Source organism: Oryza sativa, chromosome 3, assembly GCF_034140825.1.
Source record: "Oryza sativa Japonica Group chromosome 3, ASM3414082v1".
Classification (NCBI taxonomy): Eukaryota; Viridiplantae; Streptophyta; class Magnoliopsida; order Poales; family Poaceae; genus Oryza; species Oryza sativa.
The window spans coordinates 28,100,150-28,124,776 of NC_089037.1; the positions used below are offsets into that span (position 1 = coordinate 28,100,150).

Sequence of the window (24,627 nt, forward strand, 5' to 3'; positions counted from 1 at the left end):
CTGGATGTGTACGTGCGGAGGAGGAGAAGGTTTTATAGGTTGTTGTAGCACTGGGTGGAGAAGAACGAATGTGATTGGTTCGTTGATCAGTCACGCACTTTTTGTTACGCACCCAACAGGCCAACACCTACCGGCAAGCACCGGTTAAAATTTTACTACATATTTCATAGACATCACTACACAGCTAATGGTAGCTATACTTCAAACACAATTTTCTCTTAAACTACTCATCCAATCTACGATCCAATTACACCGTTGTGTTCGTAATAATTAAATCTTTACAACAAGATCTCACATGATTATATTTTGATGAAAAATCACAAATTACTTTTATGATATGTCTTAATTACTTTTAGATTTCACTAAGTTACTTCTTAGACATACAAAAGTAAATTCAGTAAAGCTTAAAAGTAATTCACATATATTATAGAGTTAACTTATAACAAAAAGAAAGTAAATTTAATTAATACATTTTTTCATTGAACAAATTATCATATATATAATTATCATATATAAGTTACTTTTAGATTTGATTAAAATACTTCCTATACATTCATAATGCTCTGAGGTGATTACTTTCATTATTGTTTTTAGTTAATTTTATAATTTGTGCTGATTAATTTAATTTCTAGATAGAGTCATGTTTTTATCTCTACAACGGATTTATTTCAAATGACATGCCAAAGTTACATTTGTTTTGTTCTAAGTTACTTCTATAATATATGTAAATTATTTTTAGCCTTTACTGAATTTACTTTTGTATGTCTAAGAAGTAACTTAGTGGAATCTAAAAGTAATTTAGACATGTTATAAAAGTAATTTGTGATTTTTCATCAAAATATAATCATGTGAGATCTTGTTGTAAAGATTTAATTGTTACGAACACAACGGTGTAATCGGATCATAGATCGGATAAGTAATTTAAGAGAAAATTTCATAAGAAGAAAAAAAATGTATAACCTAATAGCAAAAACTACTTGCATGCATGTCTGTAGCGCTATTAGTACTTCTCACGTAATTGTCCGCGTCGCTCGTTAAGCCTAAATCGAGATGCCTCTCGAAATAGATTTTGCGATATTTTATCGACAGATTTCCTTAAAAAAAAGAATCAAATGTAAATATAGTATAACTATAGTGTAATATAAACTTGCATGTAACAACAATATGTAACTGATATGTAACTTGTGAATAAAACTTCTATATATGTGTTCTTAACGATTTAAATCAAAGGTTAAAAAATAAACTTCGATAAAAAAAACCTCAAAATCAACTCTAAGTTTAAGATTGACAATTCAATTTTTGATTGATAATCACAAGTAATAATACCTTCATTCTCTTTTCCTTTTCCCCTTAGTGTGGCCCTCTCCTCCATCGCCACCGCACGCCCCCTTGATCCGGCCGCGATGAGGAGCCCCCACACCGTTGTCTTTCTCGTCTCATGAGAGCATCTCCAACAGTATAGCTATCTCACTCTCCAAGCTAAAATTTGGTAATTTTGAAAAAAAAAAACGAGCTCCAACAGACTAGCTATTCCACTCTCCAAGCTATTTGACTGGCTAAATGGGCTCCCTAGCTGGCCAAACTTGGCCAGCCAAAACTGGTTCGCCAACCTTGGGATTGTGGGACCCATGACCATACTTTTCTCTCCCCTCTCTTTCTCAGCATTCTCTCTGCCTCGGCTTCCTTGGCGCGCCACCGATGAGGAGGAGGACTGGATCAGGAAGGCGCTATCGTGGACGTCGTCCGACAAGAAGTAGTCATCATCGGTGGAGGCGGAGGTGTCGTGGACGAGACACAGCGATGAGGCAGCGGAGGAGCAGGCAAGGCCGGCGAGGAGCAGAGGGCCACCCCTTGTGATGGTGGACAACGGCGACGACAACGACGAGGCCGCCATCCGTGCGCGCATCCTCTCCCATGCGAGCGGCGGTGGCAGGGCGGCGGATTGCAGCGAGGCGGCGCTGCAGCCACCGGCCTCCGCTCGCCGGCCAGCCGCCATCCTTCGCTCGCCGCGACCGTCGGCGCCCCTCACTCCTGCCTCCGCCCCCTTCCTCGACGCCGACAAGCTGCCTTCAGGCGGCCGCTGCGCCGGCCGGCGCGCAGCCGGGCACGGCTGTGCCGACGCTGCCCTCTGCGCCGCCTCCGCCACACGCCGCCCCACCGCGTAGCGCCCTGCCTGAAGCATCTAGGCCCCCGTTGTTAATTTTGGTAATTAATGACAAGCACTAATTGTGGACTAACTGTTGTCTTTGAGCTATATATTTTAAGTTAGATTCATATTATGTGTGCGCATGGATGATTATCGATGGATTAAAATTAACGGCGCAAAGCAAAAGGAATAGAAGACGGTTAACTAGTGTTTTTCTTTTTAAATTGATCGAGGCGTTGGGCGATCAAAATTGTGCTAGTTTATTTATAGCTTTGCCGTACTATTAAGAGGGGTAATGACCTAGCAAAGAGATGATCTTAATTGCCACATTAGGTCATTATGCATTTAGACTTGTGCTCACATTTCATCACACACACACACACACTTTTCACAACACACGCAGTTTCACTGTGTTTTGGCCTGACCAGGGGCGGTCAGACCGGCCACCTAGTGACGGTCTGACCGGCGTGCCCTGTCCGGTCTGACCGGCCCCAAGCGGGCGGTCCGACCGGCGCACAAGGTCGGTCTGACTGACGACACTTGTGCGGTCAGACCGGCCCCCTGGAGGCTGGGATGGTGTTGCTCAAGGTGGCCGATACAGAGCCGATGAAGCCATATTCGGTCAGACCGAGCTGAGGGCGGTCTGACCAAGCCGAGGCCAGTCTGACCGGCCACTCAATTGCGGTCTGACCGGCCAGGCTAATGGGGCCCTCTAACAGGGCTACAACGGCTAGTTTTCTAGCCGTTGCAGAGTAGCACTGTCTGACCGGCCACACACCTCCGGTCAGAGCGGCAGTACACAGAGTTAGGGGATTTCTCCCCCAATGGCTAGTTTTGGTTGGTGGGAGTATAAATACTCCCTCTCCAGCAGCAAGGGGACTCTCTTGGCACCACTTCAATTGCATACACCCCTTTCATCTCTCACACACCCACTTGAGCTTTGTGTTCATCCTTCTAGTGTGTTTGAGGGTTGTTCTAGCCAAGAGTTAAGTGCAATTGCTTCCATTGTAGAGCTAGTGTGGCACTTGATCATCTCCGAGCCGCGCCATCGCTTGTTACTCTTGGAGGTTACCGCCTCCTAGACGGCTTGTGGAGGAGTTGCCCGGTGACCTCTCCGAGAAGATTGTGGAGGAGGCCCGGTGCCGGTTTGTGAGTGGTTTGGATTTCACCACCTTCGGAGTGAAGGAAGAACTACCACGAGTGATCGAGGCTTGGGTAGTCCTCCCCGTGGGCCTGCTTTCCACCTTGCCCACCCCTTGACGAAGGGGGCGTGCGGTGGCTTCATGGTTGAGCGGTGGAGTTGGGCTCGCCTCAACAGGGAGTAGGAAACCGGCGAGTTTTCGAACCTCGGTGAAAAATCTCTTGTCTCCTTATCTCATTTGATTGTCGCATTTACATTTGTGCAATTTATATTTCTAGAGACATACTTGAGATCATATCACCCTAGGATTGCAAAACATTGACATAGGAGTGTGATTTACTTTCCTAGAGAATTAATTGAGCCACTATCACCCTAGGTTTGCAAAACATAACTTAGTTACTTAGTTAGACTTAACCCTCACCGAGCCTAGCAACTTAGGTTAGTTTTGTTTAGGTGTCATTTAGTTTTTAAATCGCCTATTCACCCCCCTCTAGTCGACATCTCGATCCTACACCGCCGCCGCGCGCCATGCCCTGCCGCGCCGCCGCACTCAGCCATCGAACCGCCGCGCACCACGCCGTCCGGCCCCAGCCTCCTTCCACCGGCGCCCTGGACTCCTCCTCCCCAGCGCGCCGCCCTGCGCTAACCCCCCACCACCATGCGCCGGCCACCCCCTCCCAATCTCAGGCGTACAAGAGCAGAGGAGAGGAGGAAGAACCAAGAAAGGGATAAAAGAGGAGTTTGGTGGGGAAGAGGGGAAGAAATAGGAGGAAGAAGAAGGGAGAGGCTGACATATGGGTCCCGATGTCATAGAGTCAAAGTAGAGAGGGTAGATGGAGAGGTTGTTGGAGTGAACAACTAGTTTGGCTAGCCAAATCGGATGGAGAGTTTGCTATATGGGTATTTGGAGAGTTCAATTTGGAGAGGTTGTTGGAAATGCTCTGATACATGCTATAATTTCTCCTAGTGACATTGTTTTTCTCACCTGGATATATCTGAATCCACATGCAAACATGTGGTGGCTAGTTCTAGTGTGCAATTTGCAGTTGTGCCACTGACATGTGGGCCCTGCCAGTGACACAACTGTAGACTGCATAAAGTCAGGGGATCTATTTCCCAACTGCACATAGGTGCTTAAGGGATTTTCCTGCCAGTTAAAGCTCTTTACTACTTTGTGTCCCATCCAAAGTTTCTGAGAGGAATGGGTGATTAAAGCAGTTTCCCGAGGAATGGGAACATGTCCGAGGGTCTGTTTAGATCCTCTGGCTAAATTTTTCACCCTGTTAGATCGAATGTTTGGACATATATATGGAGTATTAAATATAAACGAAAAAAAAATTAATTACACAGATTACGTGCAAATTGCGAGACGAATCTTTTAAGCCTAATCACGATCACGTCATGATTTGACAATGTGTTACTACAATAAATATTTGCTAATGACGAATTAATTAGGCTTAATAAATTCGTCTTGCAATTTACATGTGAAATCTGTAATTTGTTTTGTCATTAGTCTATGTTTAATACTTTAAATGTGTATCCGTATATCCGATGTGACACGTCAAAACTTTTCACCCCTGATCTAACACACAGCCTGAATGAATGTCTGTAATTCTGTATCGGCCATTGCTGTAGGTGGTGAGTTGATCACGGTTAGCTTGGTTCGGCATCCCGCTGCTGGAGATGTTCCATCCTTGACCGCCTGCAAGTCTGTCCCACTTTCAGCTGCGTAAAGTTAAAAAAACACGATCAGCACAGGCACAGCAGTATGAATTTCAGTTAGCCCCTGGCACAGCAAACACACCAAAAGATCATGTGTGTGTCACCACCTGCAAATCTTTGCAACCTTTTTCTCTCCCGGCACCGCCCTGCCCCCCACCGTCTCGCCGGAGCGTTGACGAGGACCTCTCTACTCTTCACCTCGCCGGTCAAGCGATTCCCGGCAGGGTTCAATTTTTCGATTTCGCTATTTCTATCAGGGTCACCGATATGGCCGAAAATCGGTAATTTTGGTCCAAAATAATTTGAATTTTTAAATTAAATTTGGTCAAGTTCAAACAATTTTCTGCCAAATTCAAAACACGAGAAACCGAAATCATTCGTACCGGGTGATCCGATAAACCAGAAATTTTCGCTCGCTCACGCCGATCGCGCGCGGCACCTGCTTACTAGTTACTACCCGTCCGCCTCGATCTTACCGTCGATAAAAATCGCCTCTCTTGCAATGCAGAGGCGGTTGCACCACGTACGACGCCGCGCCGCGCGCACTCGCCTCGCCGTCGCCGCCATGGCCGCGCTCTTCTTCGTCCTTCTGATCCCGCTCATCCTGCTCGCCGGCGGAGGGCAAGTCGCCGTGGAGTCGGCGGCGACGAGTAGGGGCAAGCTGATCATGGTCGACCTGCTGGAGTACGGGAGCGGCGCGGGGACGCTGGCCATGAGGGTCGACACCATCCACGCCGCCGGCTTCGCCAACCGGAGCGGCCACTGGCACGCGCTGCGGGGCAACGGGCACCTGTTCGACGCCCTCGGGCTCGCCGCGGCCCGCCTCCCGTTCGGGAACACCTACGCCGACCTCGTCGGCGGCGTCGCCAACCTGCGCGGCCTGCCCATCTCGATGCCCTTCACGAACCGCGCCGCCACGGTGCTCTCCGGCTACGACCCGGCCACCGCCGCCGCCGGCGGCGACGGCGAGGCGGCGCTGAAGCGGGCGCTGGCGACGCTCACGGTGGCGATCGGCGAGGCGCAGCGGCTCCGGCCGGTCATGGACACCCTCCTGTTCGGCGGGCTGGGGGCCCGCGTCGCCGACGAGCACCTGCCGTACATCGAGCACTGGGACGCCATGTGGGAGGAGCTGACGCGGTGGAGGAGGAGCGGCGGCGGCGCGTGGGGGGGGCCGTTCACCGGCGTGCTGAGGGAGCGCGCCAACATCGGCAGCGCGGAGGACGCGCTCGCCGTCATCGGGGTGGCGTTCCGGGATCACCTGCTGCGCGGCGCCACCATGCCCGACCTGAGCCCCCGTTCGATGGGATACTCTGATGGAGATCTCTAGTTAATTAACTCATCGTCACTCAGAAGAACAGGGGTTAACAACGTTGTGTTAGCGCGCGGCAAAAGTTACCGTCGTGATCATTTCTGGGCTACTTCCAGCAGGAGATCGGCCTAGCTGGTGTCTTAATTAATTATATGTGATGTGCTGTTCCGTTTTCTGTGATGTGTGTCATCCGTTTCATACTCCGTATCGATCATCATTATGTGTTTCCGGTAGGAATTTGCGCTCGATATATGGTGATCCAAAATTTATGAATCAATTCTTCGTGATTCACTCTGTACAACCAACTTGATCGATCGGAATGTACATACATGTAACATGTCCTAGACAGCATTGCATGCATTAATGAAAAAAAAAAACCAACACCTTCACGCACAAAATGGTTATGTACATGTGTTGTGTGCTTGTTGCACGAAGAAAATAAACTGCATTACTGGGCGAACCAAAGTTCAACTGGGCATATAACTCTATTTCTGTACATCTACTATTATAAAAATATAAACATACAGAGTTACTTGCAGCTGTGGAGAGAGAGCGATGATGGGGAGGTGACGAGAAGAAGGCACCTAGGGCGGCGGGGAGAGAGAACTCAGCCGTAGGAGGGGAAGAAAAAATGGCAGTGGCGCACCGGTGACGGAGCTTCACCACAGTGCTCGCGACCTCAACCACGCCGACCGTAGTGCTGGGCGACCCTAAGCTTCTCCATGCCACAACACATCGTGTTGCTTTCCTCTTCCCCATGGACGGTGACCACATCGTGTTGCTCCTCGTCTATTGGCCCATGGGCTGTGGGAGTAGTGGCGGGGAGCCTGAGGAGCGCTAGGATGGGGACTGCATTGCTCGAAGCGTCATCCATCGGTCAATGCTGCTCTAATGTTGAGGCATAGGTCAACGACAGAGGGAGCTCGATGGGGTTCGCTGGCCGCTACCTTCCTTTCTCCGTGTCTGCCTCTATCTCTTCACTGAGAGCCATAGAGCTCCGACACGGAGGTCAGTGATAGACTAGCGTGGTTGGGTTCGATGAGGTTCGCTAGGTAGGAGGAAGAAGGGAGAGAGAGAGAGGGGGGCCACAGATTCTTCTTATTTTTTTGTGAAATTATCAATGACATGTGGTCCCATTTAGTTTTTTTATTTTCTTTGCCAAGTGTGATTCCGCGTTACTTAGGACGAAGACTACGTCAACATGTCACCTAAGTGCCACATCAGCGAAAAACGTTGTTCAACAGTGCCGAGAGAGCGTATTGGTTTTAATACTTGAACAAGCCGTTATAACCGTTCTTTCGAGGGATACAAATTAGACTCGACCTATGATTGGGGAGTCAAACTGGACTTCATCTTTATTACTCCACCGGAGGAAAAAGTACACCGAAAGTCCCTCAACTTATCATCGAGTTACAAAATCGTCCCCCAACCACAAAACTAGATATATAACATCCCTCAACTTAACAAAACCGTTTATTTTAGGTCCTTCGGTGGTTTTTACCCCGGTTTTATCTGACGTGGCGGCTGAGTCAGCGTAGGACCCATATCTCAGGATGCCACCTCACCACCTCTCTCTTATTTCCCCTCTTCTCCCTTTCTCTCTCTCTTTTCTCCGGCCAGCGACGGGCGGCGCTGTGGGGAGGAGGCTGCGGGGGGGGGGGGGGGGGGGGGGGAGAGGAGGAGGTCCGGCAGCCGACGTCGCGCCGGCGGAGGCAACGCCGCCGTCCGCATCCTCGTTGTCACCGCCGTGGTACAGCACCGCCAGACTCGTCCTGGAGGCTGTGCGCGAGCACATAGAGGCCGTAGAAGTCGGTGGTGCGCAGGCTGGTGACTTCTACGAAGAAGTACACCATGTTGGGGTTCTTGGGGTGGACGAGCGCGAGCACCGGGGCCTTCTCCGACATCCCAGTCGCCTTGTAGCTCTCGCTGGCCCAGATGTCGGCGAAGCTCACGGCGTACTCAAGAGTCCACACCTTGGTCCCTGGATCAATCTGCGTGTGCATGGGGACCTTGGTAGTAACACCATCGCTTGCAGAGCCCATGTCCACGCACCTGAACTTGCCGTCGCTCAGCTGCACGCAGTGGCGGGAGGCGAGCGCTCTCTCGGCGCAGTAGCCACGGCCGTGGCAGTCTCCGTCGTGTTCTAGCGGGAGGTCGACCCTGGGGATTGGGACGTACTCCATGTGCAGCTCGTCAACGAACGGGTTGCAGAAGAGGATGCCTGTCGCAGTGTCCACCCAGTAGAGCTTGCCGGCGTGGGAAACGACGTCAAAGAATCTCCAGATCTAGCGGGGCAGGGGGTTGTTGGCGTGCTTCTTTTCCCATAGGCTGGTCTCGGACGAGAAGCATAGGAGGGTGGCCTCGTCGCCGCCAACGATGAACTAGAAGTCGACGGCCAGGTACTTTCCCCCACCTCCTGGCGCGACGATGATGCTCAGATAGTTGTTGAAGACGCGTCTCTCCAAGTCAGGGACGTAGGAGGCGGTGCGGGCGGCGATGTCGCATATGAAGTAGTGCTATGTCGGGATGGTGGTGATGCGGAATGTGTGCACCTTGCCGTCGACGTCAGTCTAGGACTACAGCTCGCCGAAGTCAGCAGGTTCTGTGGACGGCGGCGCGAGGTAGAGGACGAGCCCCACGGAGGGGTCGATCACGATGACGCAGGACTTCCACTTGGCAGAGGGGTTCACCGTCGCTCAAATGACGCTGTACGGCTACTTGGTGCGATGCCATCGCCAGCCCACCGACTTCTACGGCCTCTACGTGCTCGCGCATAGCTTCCAGGATGAGTTCGGCGACGCTGTGCCACGACGGTGGCAACGAGGATGCGGACGGCGGCGTTTCCTCCATCGGCGCGACGCTGGCCGCCGGACCTCCTCCTCTCCCCTCCCCCCCGGCGGCCTCTTCCCCACAGCATCGCCCGTCGCTGGCCTGAGAAGAGAGAGAGAGAGAAAGGGAGAAGAGGGGAAATAAGAGAAGTGATGAGGTGGCATCCTGACATGTGGGTCCCATGCTGACTCAGCCGCCACATCGGACAAAACCGGGGTGAAAACCACCAAAGGACCTAAAATAAACGGTTTTGTTAAGTTGAGGGATGTCATATATCTGGTTTTGTGATTGGGGGACGATTTTGAAACTCGATGATAAGTTGAGGGACCTTCGGTGTACTTTTTCCCTCCACCGGACAAGGAAGGAATAAGTCCACTTAGACTCCCTTAAAAATGACCCGAATCTAATCCGTAACCCTCAACCGTAAAACCGGATAAGATGACTCCTCGAACCATTCAAACCAGTGCAATTTAACTCCCTCAGTAGTTTTGGATAGTGGTTTTGCTGACGTGGCGATGTTGATTTGGTCTGTGGTGTTGATGTGGCTCTTAGGTGGCATTAGAATTAAAAACTATGTGGGCCCCATTTGTCATTCACACAAAAAAAAATTGTGGGACCCACATGTCATCCCTATCTATCCTTCTTCCTCCTCCCTCCTTCTCTCTTCTCTGTTTCTCTTTCCCCACTTCGGTGCAGGATCTGGGGCGGCGGCGGGGCGAGGGCCGGAGCGGTGCTAGAGCAACGCGCCACACTAGTCGGGGCCCATTTCCCGCACGCTACTGTGCCAATACGTACCTCGGCCGCTACCTAACCATCGCCATCTTTGAAGCTGTCCAAGCTACTGTTCGTGTCTTCCTCTTACTCCTCTGTTCAACCAAGCTAATGTGTGCTCGATGACGGATGGATACTGATTGTATATCTTGGCTCATGCTGCAGGGGGTGATGAACTGATGATACATTGATACTGACGATCTCGACGGCATGTTGGGGCTTCGGCCGCCGGCGTGCAGCGACTCAAGGGGCCGAGCGCGAATTGCATGGTGACGAACGGGACACAACTCAGGGTGCTCTACCTGACAGCGCTGGGCACGGGGGGGGGGGGGGGGGGCTCAAGTAAAGCATCTCCGGCTTCGGCTCCGACCAGTTCGATGAGTCCGACGACGACGAGAGCAAGAAAATGATGCGATTCTTCAACTGGTTCTACTTCTTCGTCAGCCTCGTCGCGCTGCTCACAATCACCGTGCTAGTGTACGTGCAGGACAATGTCGGCCGCCAGTGGGGGTACGACATCTGCGCCGTGGGCATCCTTGCCGGCCTCGTCGTGTTCCTCTCGGGGACCAGGAAGTACAGGTTCAAGAAGCTGGTCTGGAGACCGCTCACCCAGGTGGCCGCCGTCACCGCCGCCGCATGGAGCAAGCGGTCGTTGCCGCGGCGCTGTCGTCCGACCCCAACATGCTCTACGACGTCGACGACGACGCCACCGGCAAGCAGAGGCTGCCACACAGCAAGGAGTGCCGCCGCCGCCGCTCCGATCCTCGTCCTGCCGCCGGTGCCGGCGCCGGTGCAGCCGTCGCTCCAGATCCTGCGCAGAAACAGACAGAGAAGGGAGAGAGGGAGGAGGAAGAAGGGATAGATAGGGATAACATATGGTCCCACAATTTTTTTTTTGTGTGAATGGCGAATGGGGCGCACTGAGTTTTTAATTCTAATGCCACCTAAGCGCCACGTCAATACCACAGACCAAGTCAACATCGCCACGTCAGCAAAACCGTTATCCAAAACCACTGAGGGAGTCAAATTGCACTGGTTTGAATAGTTCAGGAGTCATTCTTGTGGGTTACGGACTAGATTCGGGTAACTTTAAGGAGTCAAAGTGGACTTATTCTGACAAGGAAAGCTTGGCGACTGGGGTCGTAGAAAATTAGGCCCAAAGGCCCAGGGCAGGTGAGATGGGCCAAAGAAACCCTTGTAGCCCAAGAAAAATAGGCCCTCGTGGCCTCGCCACCTCGTGCGCGTCCACAGCCTGCGCGCACGGATCCCCGGCCGCGGCCGTCTTCTCCTCGCCTCCACTTACCACCACCACCAGGAAAGCGAGTCGCGCCCACCACCGCCAGCTACCACCTTGCCCGACTCCCCAAGCGCCGCGGCGAGTGACCAGCGGCATCGTCGTCGTCGGTAGCCGGCGGAGATCTCCCTCTCCGCGCGCGCGCAGGTAACTAGCTCGACGAGCCACCCACCCCCGCCTCCGCCTCCGCCTCGGGCCCAGATCCACCCAGCCCCCGAGCCGCTCGCCCTCGCCCTCGCCCTCCGGCCTTGGATGGTGGTGGTGGTGGTGGTGGGCGGAGCTGCTTGGATATGCGCTTCCTCTTCGTTTCGGCTCGACTTGTTTTTGGGTTGCGGTGGTGTGGTTTTTGCGGTGTTTGAAATGCGGGGGCGCTGTGGTGTGGCGAATTCGGTTTGGATGGATGGATCGGGTATGTATGATCTGGGAGCTGCGGGCCAATGCGATCTCAGTTCTGTCACTGGTGGATGTCGGATGTGATTTAGTAGGGAGGTTGAGTTGGCCGGTCTGAGAGGAGGCATGGATCATCTCAGTTTGTGCATTCTTGAATGAATCATCAGTTGGCCACTGCATGGCTGTCATTTCCATTTCCTTTTTAATAGCGAGAGTTTGTGAATTTGTACAGGCAAAATGGACCGATTGTAGGATCAGATTCATGATTCACTAGCTATTTTCAACATAAACTGTTCAGCCCCAACCGATTTACGCACCCCAGCACTTTTTCATGTAGTTAACCCCTTTTGTTTTGCAGGAGAGCGATGCTGGCTGAAAGCGACTTGGGGTGCTTCCAACAGTGTTTCTGAACTCAGATTGCTGTCTCCCCTGCACACGATATGGACGAGTAATGATCGTTTCAGAATAGGTATTATAGATCAGTATATGCATGTTCAATTGTGAGCTAAGCTTTTTCTATATATCAACTTAACCAGAGAAAATGTTGTTGAGCTGCTGCAACGTTATCGCCGTGACCGTCATGTATTGCTCAACTACATGCTTTCTGGTAACTTGATCAAGAAAGTTGTAATGCCTCCTGGTGCGATCTCTTTGGATGATGTGGATATAGATCAAGTCAGTGTTGATTACGTCCTCAATTGTGCTAAGAAAGGTGAGGTGGTTTTAGATTTACCCAAGTATGCCACTCTGTATTTTTCATATGTATATTCTGAAAATTATTCGACCGTGTAGGTGAAGCACTTGACCTTGGAGATGCCATCCGGCTTTTTCATGACAGCCTTGACTACCCTTACGTGGTGAGCTGATCTATAGTAGCTGCTGCATTTATTTTGTTTCATTGAAAAGTTTGTCAGCCATTTTGCAATGTAGGAGCTATTTGAGTTGCCCATTTTAAAGCTCCAGGATAAAAGACCTAACCATTCCACTAAACTCCATGGATACAATTATGTTCATATATGGACATTTTAATATGTGTTTTCCTATTTTAATAGAGAATGTTTCATGTTTAGTTGATATGCTGTGCACATCATTTCAGAATCATTAAAGTTCATTTCTTATGATTTTGAATGCCTTGACATTATACTTTTGTCAGAATAACAGTGGAACTGTGGAGGAATTCTTTTTACTTACAAAACCAGAGTACTCTGGACCAGCTCCAGCGAGAGAACCACCCCCTGTCCCTGCTATTGCACCATCACCTGTTGTGATACCGGCACCAATTGTGGATCCACCACCAGTTGCTGTGCACTCACCAGTCTCTACCACAAATTTATCAAAATCACAATCATTTGATTCTCCAACTGAGAAGGAGTTAACCATAGATGACATTGAAGATTTTGAGGATGAAGAAGATGAATTCGATAGCCGAAGGGCTTCTAGAAGACATCAAAGTGATGCCAATGATTTATCATTGCGGTTACCACTATTTGAAACAGGTAATAGTGATGACTGTTATGTCATTATGGTATTCAGATATCCAATAACAGATAGAAGTGAAATTTTCATGACTTATTTTCTTTAGAAGTCTTCATGCTGGTATGGCTACATACATTGGGTCAAGAAAGTTATTGACAACGGAAACTGTGCTGTTTTTCCAGGTATAACAGATGATGACCTCCGTGAAACAGCATATGAAATTCTTGTTGCTGCTGCTGGTGCTTCAGGGTAGGCTTATGCATTTCTTTGTGCTCATTTTTTTTTCCAATTAGAAGATTGAAAGTCTTCCAGGTATACCATATCATTTACCTTATTTCCATACCTACAGGGGACTTATAGTTCCACAGAAAGAAAAGAAGAAAGAGAAGAGAAACAAATTAATGAGGAAACTCGGACGTAGTAAGAGTGAGAGTACTCAATCCCAAACTCAGCGGCAACCAGGTTTGGTTGGTTTGCTTGAAACCATGCGAGCACAACTTGAGGTATATTGTCTTAGCCTTCTGCTTCTGGTGACTGAATAATAAACGAATAAAAGAAGTTCACCTTTCTGTTCCCTGATGTTCATTAATGCTTCACACAACTTAAATTAGATTAGCAAGTTTGAGTGTTAGCAGCTTATAAGCTTCTTTTGTCGCTTGAAAGTCCATAAACTACAACTCTTTGAGTTTAAGGCCATCAGTCCCTTCATTATGTTTCTGTGCATCCAGGTTTTTTAAAGCATCTCAGCATGCTAATCTTACATACATTGACCTCCGTGTTCCCTGCTGTTTTTGGATAGATAACAGAATCCATGGATATTAGAACTAGACAAGGATTGCTCAATGCTATGGTAGGCAAAGTTGGAAAACGGATGGACAATCTCTTGATTCCATTGGAACTACTATGCTGTATCTCAAGAGCCGAGTTTTCAGACATGAAAGCATATCTTCGTTGGCAGAAGAGACAGGTTAGCCATCTTATTGTGCCTTAAATGATCTTGAATTCTACAGTATTTGGGGCCACCCTATCATGCCTTAACATTATATGTTTCATTTGTATCTTTGCTTAGCTAAACATGCTGGAGGAGGGCCTTATAAACCATCCTGTTGTTGGATTTGGAGAGTTAGGTCGAAAGGTCAATGAGCTACGAAACCTCTTCAGAAAGATTGAAGAATCTGAGGTTTTATTATTTAGAGATTACTCAGTGAATACTCTTATAGTTGACTTTTAGAACAATTGTGTAAAACTATCCAGTATACTGAGGCTCATCGTGGTGTTTTACTTGCTAGTCCTTGCAACCATCTGCTGTGGAGGTTCAACGCACTGAATGCCTAAGATCACTGAGAGAAGTTGCTACTTCTCTCTCTGAAAGACCTGCACGGGGTGATCTTACTGGTGAGGTTTGTCATTGGTCTGATGGCTACCATCTGAATGTGGCACTGTATGAGAAAATGCTCGGCAGTGTTTTTGATATCTTGGATGAGGGAAAGCTTACAGAGGCCAGTACTTAAAATCATCTTTTGTAATTTTCCTCTGTCTAGATACACTATCAGTTGCAGGTATTTCTCTTAACATTTTTGCTTCAATCTACCAGGAAGTGGAAGAAATCCTGGAGCTCCTAAAATCAACTTGGCGGATACTAGGCATTACAGAGACGATTCATGATACATGTTATGCATGGGTATTATTTAGACAGGTATAGCTCTAGCCAAGCAGTACTATTACTTGAGGTTACCCTTACTGGAATATTTTGTGGTTGCATTATGGATTTATGATAGGCCCTAAGTACCTCTACATTCTGCAATAACCCTATGTGTTTCCATAACCACTGATTGAGGTCTACTCTGATATCTAATGTTCTTCTCTTAATAGCCCAAATAAGCCAAAAGCAAGTGAGTTCCTCAAGCATAAACAGTTTTTTATGAAATGATTTCAAACCTTTTCTGTTCATAATGTCAGACACGGTCATCTGAAAAGGAGATCGGTGCAAAATCTTGGTTAGCCTTTACTATTTTGTGGAAATGGTGATGTGTAGTTCCAGTTAAGCATGTCATGAAGTAGGATGATCCATCACTAGTGTTCGTTGCCAGTGGATCATTTGTCTCTTGATACCATAGGTGCTCTTGCATAAAGACTGCTTCACTAACAATATGGCCCATATATACTTGTAAACCATATCCCATGGTGTGCAATTGACCTTTTTAGCTTATAAACTAAGTAACCTTCTCAATAGTATGGTATTTAATGGATGTTCTGCAATACAGTTTGTTTTTACAGGTGAGCAAGGACTCTTGAAAGTTGTGATTGAGCATTTGAGGAAGATACCTTTGAAGGAACAGCGTGGTCCACAGGAAAGATTACACTTGAAAAGTTTGCGTAGTTCTGTTGATGCTGAGGATAGCTTTCAAGACTTCACATTTTTCCAATCTTTCCTATCTCCCGTTCAGAAATGGGTGGACAAGAAATTGAATGATTATCACCTACACTTCTCAGAGGTTTGTTTTGCCAACTCCTGGTTTGCTCACGTGCTTCATAACATGCATGAGTTGTGGAAAGGATCTCCTTTACTCTTTCACAGTCATCTTTTTTATTCCATTGGGTTCGTACTTTATAAATAAAATATTTATCATTCAGTGTAGATCAATTATATCCCCTGGTATTGGCTTTTGCTTCTTTTTTTTTTGTTAGTGTGCAACTCATATATGCATAAGGCAGTCAATCATTACAGCTGAGTACTATTTAGTCATTCATGCATATTGTCTTTTTTAGATCCTCGATTTCATATTGTACCAATACTTTCCGTGCCTCATGGTTTTGACTTTCACTGTTAAGCTTATCATTTTCTTCAATTGTTCTTCTTAGGGCATTTTTATGTGTATGACTTGGAGCTGTAATTTCCTTCTAATCAATTTCCTCTTTTCACGCTGCTGTTTCTGTTCAGACTTCAGCCGTTCAACATTTGGTGTTTACTGAAACCAAGTCCATAGATCACACTGAACCATTATATCTGGACTTTGTTTGCAACAAGGGATTATTTTCCCATATTAATATTTATTTTCATTTACAGGGCCCTAGCATGATGGCTGATATTGTAACAGTGGCAATGCTTATTAGGAGAATTCTTGGTGAAGAAAATAACAAGGTATTTATACTTCACTTCATTTTTCATCTATTACACCATTTTTAATCTAAAATTAGATCGTTTATTGCCGGCTCGTGCACTAGTGTAGCTAGATATTTCATGAGCAAAAGTCATTTCCGCTATATAATAATTCAGGGGTGGCTCTCACAAAAAAAAAGGATATAATAAATTCTGTTCTAAATAGTAAATACAGGCCATCTGGAATGTAGAAAGCAATACTTCTACCATCTGCACATGTGGAAAATTCTGATGTCGCGCTTTATTTGTTTTGTACATCAGGGAATGGAGTCGCCTGATCGAGATCAGATTGACCGTTACATCACTTCTTCTGTCAAAAGTGCTTTCGTAAAGGTGACTTTCTTAGCGGCTTCTTTTGATAGCAGAGCTATACACTTTGCCTCCTACACTTTTCGCAATTGAGATGGATGTAAAATCGCTTACATAATCATGCTTGTATGTATGTGAAACCTTCAGTCTCAATCCGTTATTTTGTACATGTACTTCAATTTTGAAGTTCCAGTAATGTCGTATCTGACCATGTTCGCTCGTAGGAAATCATCATACCATATTATTGTCAACGTTAGCAATTTTCTTTGTAGTTGGGGTGTTTAATTATTGAAATGTCTATTTCATGTATTAGAAATTATAACATGACCATAGTTTGATGAGAGATGTCCAAGCCTAAATATTGGTGGATGTTATGGTTTATGTGATTGAATTTCAGTTTTTTATATTTTCCAAATTACTTTTTGTCTATATCTTTTAGTAGCATTAAATAAACTGAATTCCGCTTTTTTACCACTACCTTCCTGAAAAGTCATTATGAAATGTCTTGAATGCAATATTACTATGCCACATTCATATAACAAAATCTCAGTACATGGCTGTCCTTTACATATCAAGAGATAGAAACTCCGGGATCTAAACCTTGTAACTATGCTCTGTCCAAACCAATATTTTTGTTTGTTTTGTTTACCGGATTGGACACTCACTGTGTGCACCTAAAGTGGACAGCATCATCCATGTCAAGATTCTGCAATTTGGAGTTGTCATAGACTTGTCTAGTTCCTTCCCCTTATGAATTATATCTATAATATGGACTAAAGAAACATTTATTTCTTTTTTTATTCAGATGGCACACTCAGTAGAGGCTAAAGCAGACACATCACATGAACATGTTTTAGCATCTCTAGCTGAGGAGACAAAGAAGCTTCTGAAGAAAGATACAACTGTGTTTTCATCGGTTTTGTCAAAGTGGCACCCACAGTCTGCAGTTGTTTCTGCTTCACTTCTCCATAAACTTTATGGAAGCAAATTGGTAAGCTATGTCAGACACTCTTATCTGAAATGTCTGTATATCCACCACCATAGGATTCTTAATGCTTGCATGACATTTGTGCCAGAAACCGTTTCTTGAGCACGCGGAGCATCTTACGGAGGATGTGGTTTCTGTATTTCCGGCAGCCGATGCTTTGGAGCAGTACATAATGTCTGTGATGGCTTCTGTTGTGGGAGATGATGGTTTGGACAGCATATGCAGACAAAAGCTAGCTCCTTATCAGGTTTGCTTATTTAACTGTATCTTCTTCAAGTAGCAGCACTCACAACAGTGCAAAATGGTATCCAATCCATTTGCTTGATTGTTCACCTTGACATGATGTGTTTATCAATTTATGTCAGTATTTGCCATTTTATCATCCAGCATACGATGCTCAGCAATGAACTGTTAGTTTATTTTGTGTTAAGAGTTCATATGTTGTTCATCCTAGTCCTTGTTTTATCCCAGATTGAAAGTAAATCTGGCACGTTGATATTACGCTGGGTAAATGGGCAGCTTGAGAGAATTGAAACTTGGGTTAAAAGAGCTGCTGAACAAGAGGTAACACTATTTGACTCAAGTTACTTTTTTACAAAGCTCTTACTGTCTCAGTATGTTTGATTTATCTATATCCAACATCCTCTTTCTTACCATGATATGAATGACCTAAAGTAATTTCTGGTCTATTCCACATGCTATACGAATGGCCTAAAGTTATTTATATCCATTTTATTACCTTTCAATCCCATGCTTTTCGGTTAGTGAAGTGAACCAGAATGTTTCGTGGTATATTGCGAAAGTGATCTATTTTTCATGATATATTTCAAACATAAATGTCATGTTACATCTCTCAAAGCCTGCCATCGCTTCTTATACATTATTTGGATACAACATTATCTTATTCATTCTGTCATCTTTTTTATGCCAAACTTTTTTTTGCTCAACAGACTTGGGATCCTATATCCCCTCAACAACGCCATGGGGCTTCTATTGTCGAAGTCTACAGAATCATAGAAGAGGTGCTCCTTTTTGTCCCTCACTCCATTATCTCCTTGAATAAATTTTGCTTAATATTATCTTACGGGATAAAGTCTGTTTTTGTTTTCATGTAGAGATTTTTTTATGCCACAACATTTCAAAGATATTTGCATGCCTTAGGGCCTGTTTGGTTTGTTACCACCTTCAGCCTTACCAAATTTTGGTAAGGCAATAAAACAAACATATCCCAACAATTGCTACCATAACAAAATTCCATAATTCTGGAAGCTTACCACTCTTAAATTTATACCTTTATTTGGTAAGGTTTCAAACCAAATGTATCCACCAATGCTACCAAAATTTGGCATTACCAAAATGTGCTAAAATTTGGCATTACCAAATTTTTTTAGTGTTCGTTTGGGTTGCAACCCAAAGATGCCCTTAGTTTTCTTTAGATTTATTTTTTTTGCTTGGTAGTTGAATATGTTATGGATTGATTTCCATCCGTCTCTAAAGAGCAATCATTTGCCCCTTGCAAACTATTGCAGACTGCAGATCAATTTTTTGCATTCAAGGTCCCCATGAGAACTGGAGAACTAAATAGCCTCTGCCGTGGTTTTGACAAGGCATTTCAAGTTTACACACAACTTGTTACAGGACCGATAGGTTTGCATGGCACCCTTTTTCTGTGAAGTACTTTCTGTATATCTTTCGGTCATCATATTTTTGTTCCTTTCTTCCTTGTCTGAGTGATTTCAAAGGAAAATATTCTCTTTTACATGAGTATATGGCAAATAATCAATGCTGTAGATGGTGCATCGCTTCCAAGATCATAACTTAAAAGTTATTACTGTGGATGTGGACGCCAGAATAACTTTTCTGTAATTGTTGGTTTTGTTTGCTTGCAGTTGATAGAGAAGATTTAATTCCACCTGTCCCTGTTCTTACTCGATATAAAAAGGAGCTTGGAATCAAGGCTTTCGTAAAAAAGGAAATACATGAAGTTAGAACAGTTGACGAGAGGAAAGCAAGTGAAATAATACAACTTACTATGCCAAAGCTTTGTGTACGGCTTAACAGCCTATATGTGAGTCTTTACAACAGAGCACTGCTATATGGATTTGTTGCTTTGACTAGAATGACTTGTCAAGTTCCCGAGCAATTTCTGTGAGATATAAAACGATATATCTTCTTTATATGCCAATCTTAATAAAAAATTTAATTTAAAACTATGACATTTGGGGATCAGTGTATGTATCTCATTAAAATTATTTTCTAGGCTTCAAGTGTGTTGATAATTATGCTGCTATAACCTATAGGTGAATATCTTCACCTTCCAGCCTGGCTTCCTTTGAATTTAGCTATTGCTAGTTTTTTTTTTCATGATCTACATCAGTGTCCTCATGGCATCTTTTGACTTTTCTCTTCCCTTTGAATTGTGTCCATTTTCATTAGTTTTGAACCAGAAGCACTTTTTTTTTTGTCAAACAGTATGGTATCAGCCAGCTAAGCAAGCTGGAGGACAGCATAAATGAGCGGTGGGCTAGGAGGAAAAGTGAGAGCATTAACATCAGTAAGTATGCTGTTATGCGTTTTCAAGAAAAAAAATGTATACTGTTATGATTTTCTTTAGAAAAAAAATATTTTAGTTGCCAATTTATCTGTTGAATATTCTGATAAGTTTGCAAATCAATCTATTTGATCTACCCCTTATAGATAACATCAGACTAAATCTGTTATATTGAAAATATTTGAACTTTGTCAGGACGATCAATGAGTGAAAAATCAAAGAGTGCTGTCTCGAGTCAGAAGAATCAATTTGATGGCAGCAGAAAAGAAATCAATGCTGCAATTGATCGGATATGTGAGTTTACAGGTAAGAAAATATACATGCCCCAGTGCTTTCTTGGAAGCTGACAGATATCTATTAACATGTTAACCTTTTCTTTCTTAGGGCTAAAGGTTATCTTCTGGGACCTACAGCAGCCATTTATTGATAATTTGTACAAAAACAATGTTTCTCAAGCTCGACTGGATGCTATTATGGAAGTACTTGATACGGTATGCTCATGAATCGTGCAACCTTTCAGGAACATTAAATTGGAGAAACAAAACCCTATGATCTGACAGCTAGCATGAAACCTACCATTTATCTATGTACTAATGCTGGTTAGCTACTTAGATGATCAACTTTTCACAGAACACATATTGTATTCTGTTATGAATATAGTTTATTTCCTCAAAAGATATGGATAAGTTAATTATCTGTGGCCAAAGTGCAAACCATTTGCTATATCACAAAAATCGATAATCAATCTTGAATCCTGTACCTCTGGTTATTAGTGTTTTTTTGATAAATATATATATTGTGATTTGGTTTGTAAGATTCGCTTGAACTAATGGAGATATTTGATTCCACGCCTCAATATTTAGGTGCTTAATCAGCTTTGTAATGTCATTGTGGAGCAACTACGGGATCGTGTGGTTACAGGGCTTCTACAAGCATCTCTGGTAATCTTTCCGGATAATAAATTCTGTAGGATTGTTGTGACAGCTTGTGAGCTATATGTTATCTTAAAGTTACCTTGCTTGGCAGGATGGCCTACTCCGTGTGATATTGGATGGAGGTCCTACGCGTGTCTTCTCTCCAAGTGATGCCACTCTTTTGGAAGAAGATCTTGAAATTCTGAAGGTATATCATTATCTGAAGTACAACCTGGCTGTTTTTTGCGTTATAAGGAACATAGTATTACCTGGATGTTGGTTGTTTTGTGCTTATTATGCCTCTGGAACATTTAATGTTGTCTTCTCTTTGCTGGCCAAACAAAAAACTGTTAGTCTTGATGTAAATTTTCACTTCGCATAGGAATTTTTTATATCTGGTGGAGATGGCCTACCTCGTGGAACTGTCGAGAATTTGGTCTCACGTGTTCGCCCTGTAATAGATCTGATCAAGCAAGAGGTAAGTTTGGATTTAATTTCTCATTTTGACACTGGGTAAACCGGTGAACAGAACCTAGGGTGTGGAACTCCAGATCGTGGAGGTAACATAATGACGTAGCTCCAATGGTTACATAGGTGTCTAGCAGTTGTTAGTGAACAGACATTAGCTTCATGTCAACAACGAACCTAATCATGTCCCATTCCTATTTTTGGTAAAAAAAAACAGTAGAATCTTCACTGTTTGGATTGTAGGCACCTGTATAACTTGTTCGTTTAGATGGAACTTCTCTGTTCCATTAGCTAGTTATCTCTAAGTCGTAGGCACAGAACACACATTAGCTTCATGTCAAACTCAAACGAACCTAATTATGTCCCATTTCTTATTTTGGTAAAAAAAAAGTAGAATCTTCACTGTTTGGATTATAGGCACCTGTATAACTTGTTCGTTTAGATGGAACTTCTCTGTTCCATTAGCTAGTTATCCCAGGCTGAGTTTGGCACTCCATCTTCCCAACCCACCTCTCTCGTTTTCCGCATGCACGCTTTTCAAATTACTAAACGGTGCGTTTTTTTCAAAAAATTTCTATACGAAAGTTGCTTTAAAAAGTCATATTGATCCATTTTTCAAAGAAAAAAGTTAATACTTAATTAATCACGTGTTCTTCCCCCCCATTTTCCCAACCCACCTCTCTCGTTTTCCGCGCGCACGCTTTTTAAAATGCTAAACAGTGTGATTTATGCAAAAACTTTCTATATAAAAGTTGTTTTAAAAAATCATATTAATCTATTTTTCAAAAAAAAAGTTAATACTTAATTGATCATGCAATAATATGAGCTTCGTTTTGCGCGCCGGGGAGAAGGGGTTCAACACAGCCTAAGTCGTTGGCACAGCAAACAAACCAATTCAGGATTTCAGGTAGCTGGTCCGCCCAGATCTGGTTACAACCCAAGCTGCATGTAATCGTGCCACATTGTTCCATGCCCTTTGCCCTAGAGCAGAAATCAGTCCCAAAATCACACTACCTCCGTTTTTTAATATATAACATCGTTGATTTTTTTTATACATACGTTTGTCCATTTGTCTTATAAGTCACGCTTAAAAGAACCTTGTACGATAAATAAGACATAACAAAATGAATGATAACTACATAAAGTTTTTGAATAAAATGAATAGTCAACGTATCTTAAAAGGTTAATCTTAAAATGTCAATGGCGTTATCTCTGTCTCTCCTATTATAAAAATTAAAGATGTTTCTGTTGATACTTTGGTACGTCATTTGTATTTGAGTCGGTTTTTAAGTTTGTTCACTTTTGGGAATACATAATAAGGAGTCGTATAAGAAATCCTTAAAAAACTCGCATGTTAATTTGGAACAAGAGTCGGACTCCTAATTGCTACAAAATTCTTGCCAGGCCTAATAAGAGTTCCAAATTAGATATCAATATTATCAAAATAAAAATCCCATATACTTTTTAGACAAAAAGATCTAACAATAATATGATTAAAATAACCTTCACCCGTGGCAATGCACGTACAATTTTTCTAGTATATTAAAAATGAAGGGAGTAAAATTTAGCCGTAGGAAACTCTTATTTCCCAAAAAAGACTAGTGCGTGCCAAGTCATAATCATCATCTGTAACGGTTTGCTTCTGCATGTTTTTACCAGACACGTGTGCTCATCGATGACCTACGAGAAGTTACTCAGGGCGCTAAAAGTAAGTTTGGAACCGATTCCAAAACCCTGCTTAGGGTCCTTTGCCACAGAAATGATTCGGAGGCTTCGCACTATGTGAAGAAGCAATTCAAGATTCCCAGCTCAGCTCCTGCCACCTGATTTGCAAAACCAACTGGATTTTTCGGATACTGTACAGCCAATGGAATGCGTCTTGGCCTTGCGACCTGGAAATCGTGTCCAGTATCCGCTCCCCTGCTTGTAAGTTCATGTAACATTTGTGTATTATTAACAGTAGGAGCTAGGATGCCCACTGATTGCAGTACAGCATTTATACACTAGTTCTGGTACATTTGGCCTGATTAATTGGCTGTTTTAGGCTTTAGACCATGGAAGGTTTAGATTATCCTTTTTTTTTGTTTCATTCGGTCCTTTGGTGGTATGTGATTATGTGAAATCATGATCAGAAATGTCGGGAACAGAACGAATGTTTGACAAATCTCTAGCTTATTTTTGTGATGTTTCTGTTTTTAAGTCGATGAAGTGATTTACTTCGCAGCCGTTTGCTATTGTTCCGCACTCAAATCAGCTATTCAAGGTTTTGCCCAGCTTGACCCGTAGTAAAGTATCAGCCGTGGTAATGGAGTTATGTCAGCCGTACGATCTAGTACTATGAACCGTATTGAGTTGGAACAGTTCATGCGGCTGTAAAGCCTTCTTGAGCCGTCGTAAGCAATCTTAACCTCTTAAATATTGCCCGTTTATCTTCCGTTTGATCTTCTAATGGATATTAGTTGATAATTACTGGCCTACTGGATCAATCTTGAGGTCTCACTGTTTCACAGGGGAAGTTTTAAAAAGTACTAGTTATTTGAGTAGCAGAAAAGCCTTCACGGATAAAAATGGTTTTATTCGAGTGAAGCTCTCGGTCTCACACAGAAATTAAAAGCCGTTTCACAAATCTCAACATAATAATTCTGTTAATTTATCGTTGGGGTAGTTTATTAAGCAGTATAGGGTTAGATACGATTTACTCGCTCCAGATTAGCACACGCACGCACGTAGGGGGAAAAGAAAAGGCAAAACAAGGCAAGACGATATGCATGACGCTGTAGGTGGAAAGTTGGATCCAGTACGTGTTATTTCGTTGTATTGGAGCACTATGCATAGGAAGATAAGTTTCGCACTAGTACATTTTGGTTAGCCCATTGAATGCGCACATGCCTGTAATAGTTGTAACTTGTTGCAGTAGTTACTGTAGTAGTTCCAGCAGGCAGCCAGCCAGCAATAACTTAGGTGTGTTTAGTTCACATTAAAATTAGAAGTTTGGTTAAAATTGAAACGGTGTGACGGAAGTTTGGTTAAAATTGGAACGATGTGATAGAAAAATTAAAAGTTTATGTGTAGGAAAGTTTTAATCCGATAAAAAAGTTGAAAGTTTTAAAAAAAAAATTGGAACTAAATTCGGCCTCACTTGACCGCACGTCTCAATTT

The 24,627-nt window shown here is 44.3% G+C and overlaps 2 protein-coding genes and 1 long non-coding RNA gene across 4 annotated transcripts; all 3 read left to right on the top strand.

Annotated features, from left to right (window-relative positions):
* Positions 1-5,510: 5,510 nt before the first annotated feature.
* Positions 5,511-6,490, top strand: LOC9268679 (60 kDa jasmonate-induced protein). The gene has a single exon (XM_015774786.3). It carries the CDS (start codon positions 5,512-5,514, stop codon positions 6,334-6,336), a length of 825 nt encoding a protein of 274 aa, XP_015630272.2. The 5' UTR covers position 5,511; the 3' UTR covers positions 6,337-6,490.
* Positions 6,491-9,834: 3,344 nt separating this feature from the next.
* LOC136355702 (uncharacterized) lies at positions 9,835-10,863 on the top strand. Its single transcript, XR_010739972.1, has 2 exons — positions 9,835-9,990; positions 10,084-10,863. It is a non-coding gene; the product is annotated as an uncharacterized lncRNA (long non-coding RNA).
* Positions 10,864-11,198: 335 nt separating this feature from the next.
* On the top strand, positions 11,199-23,667 carry LOC4333735 (protein unc-13 homolog). 2 transcript variants are annotated; one of them, XM_066308529.1, is made up of 27 exons: positions 11,199-11,359; positions 11,961-12,050; positions 12,139-12,314; positions 12,395-12,459; positions 12,756-13,098; positions 13,261-13,327; positions 13,428-13,581; positions 13,878-14,045; positions 14,148-14,258; positions 14,368-14,581; positions 14,677-14,774; positions 15,343-15,573; positions 16,146-16,220; positions 16,500-16,571; positions 17,353-17,538; positions 17,624-17,782; positions 18,007-18,099; positions 18,486-18,557; positions 19,065-19,182; positions 19,425-19,603; positions 20,008-20,089; positions 20,282-20,392; positions 20,471-20,577; positions 20,950-21,027; positions 21,113-21,208; positions 21,383-21,478; positions 23,128-23,667. In XM_066308529.1, exons 2-27 carry the CDS (start codon positions 12,043-12,045, stop codon positions 23,293-23,295), a joined length of 3,327 nt encoding a protein of 1,108 aa, XP_066164626.1. In that variant the 5' UTR covers positions 11,199-11,359; positions 11,961-12,042; the 3' UTR covers positions 23,296-23,667. The 2 variants fall into 2 exon arrangements, with proteins under 2 accessions (XP_066164626.1, XP_015632758.1); XM_015777272.3 differs by having other exon boundaries at positions 14,368-14,577; positions 14,673-14,774.
* The last annotated feature ends 960 nt before the right edge of the window (positions 23,668-24,627 follow it).

Coding starts and splice junctions, on each gene's coding strand:
- LOC9268679 (XM_015774786.3), top strand. CDS start 5,512: ATGCAGAGGCGGTTGCACCACGTACGACGCCGCGCCGCGCGCACTCGC.
- LOC4333735 (XM_066308529.1), top strand. Junction 14,259..14,367: donor GAAAGATTGAAGAATCTGAG/GTTTTATTATTT, acceptor TTTACTTGCTAG/TCCTTGCAACCATCTGCTGT. Junction 20,393..20,470: donor TCGGATATGTGAGTTTACAG/GTAAGAAAATAT, acceptor TTTCTTTCTTAG/GGCTAAAGGTTATCTTCTGG.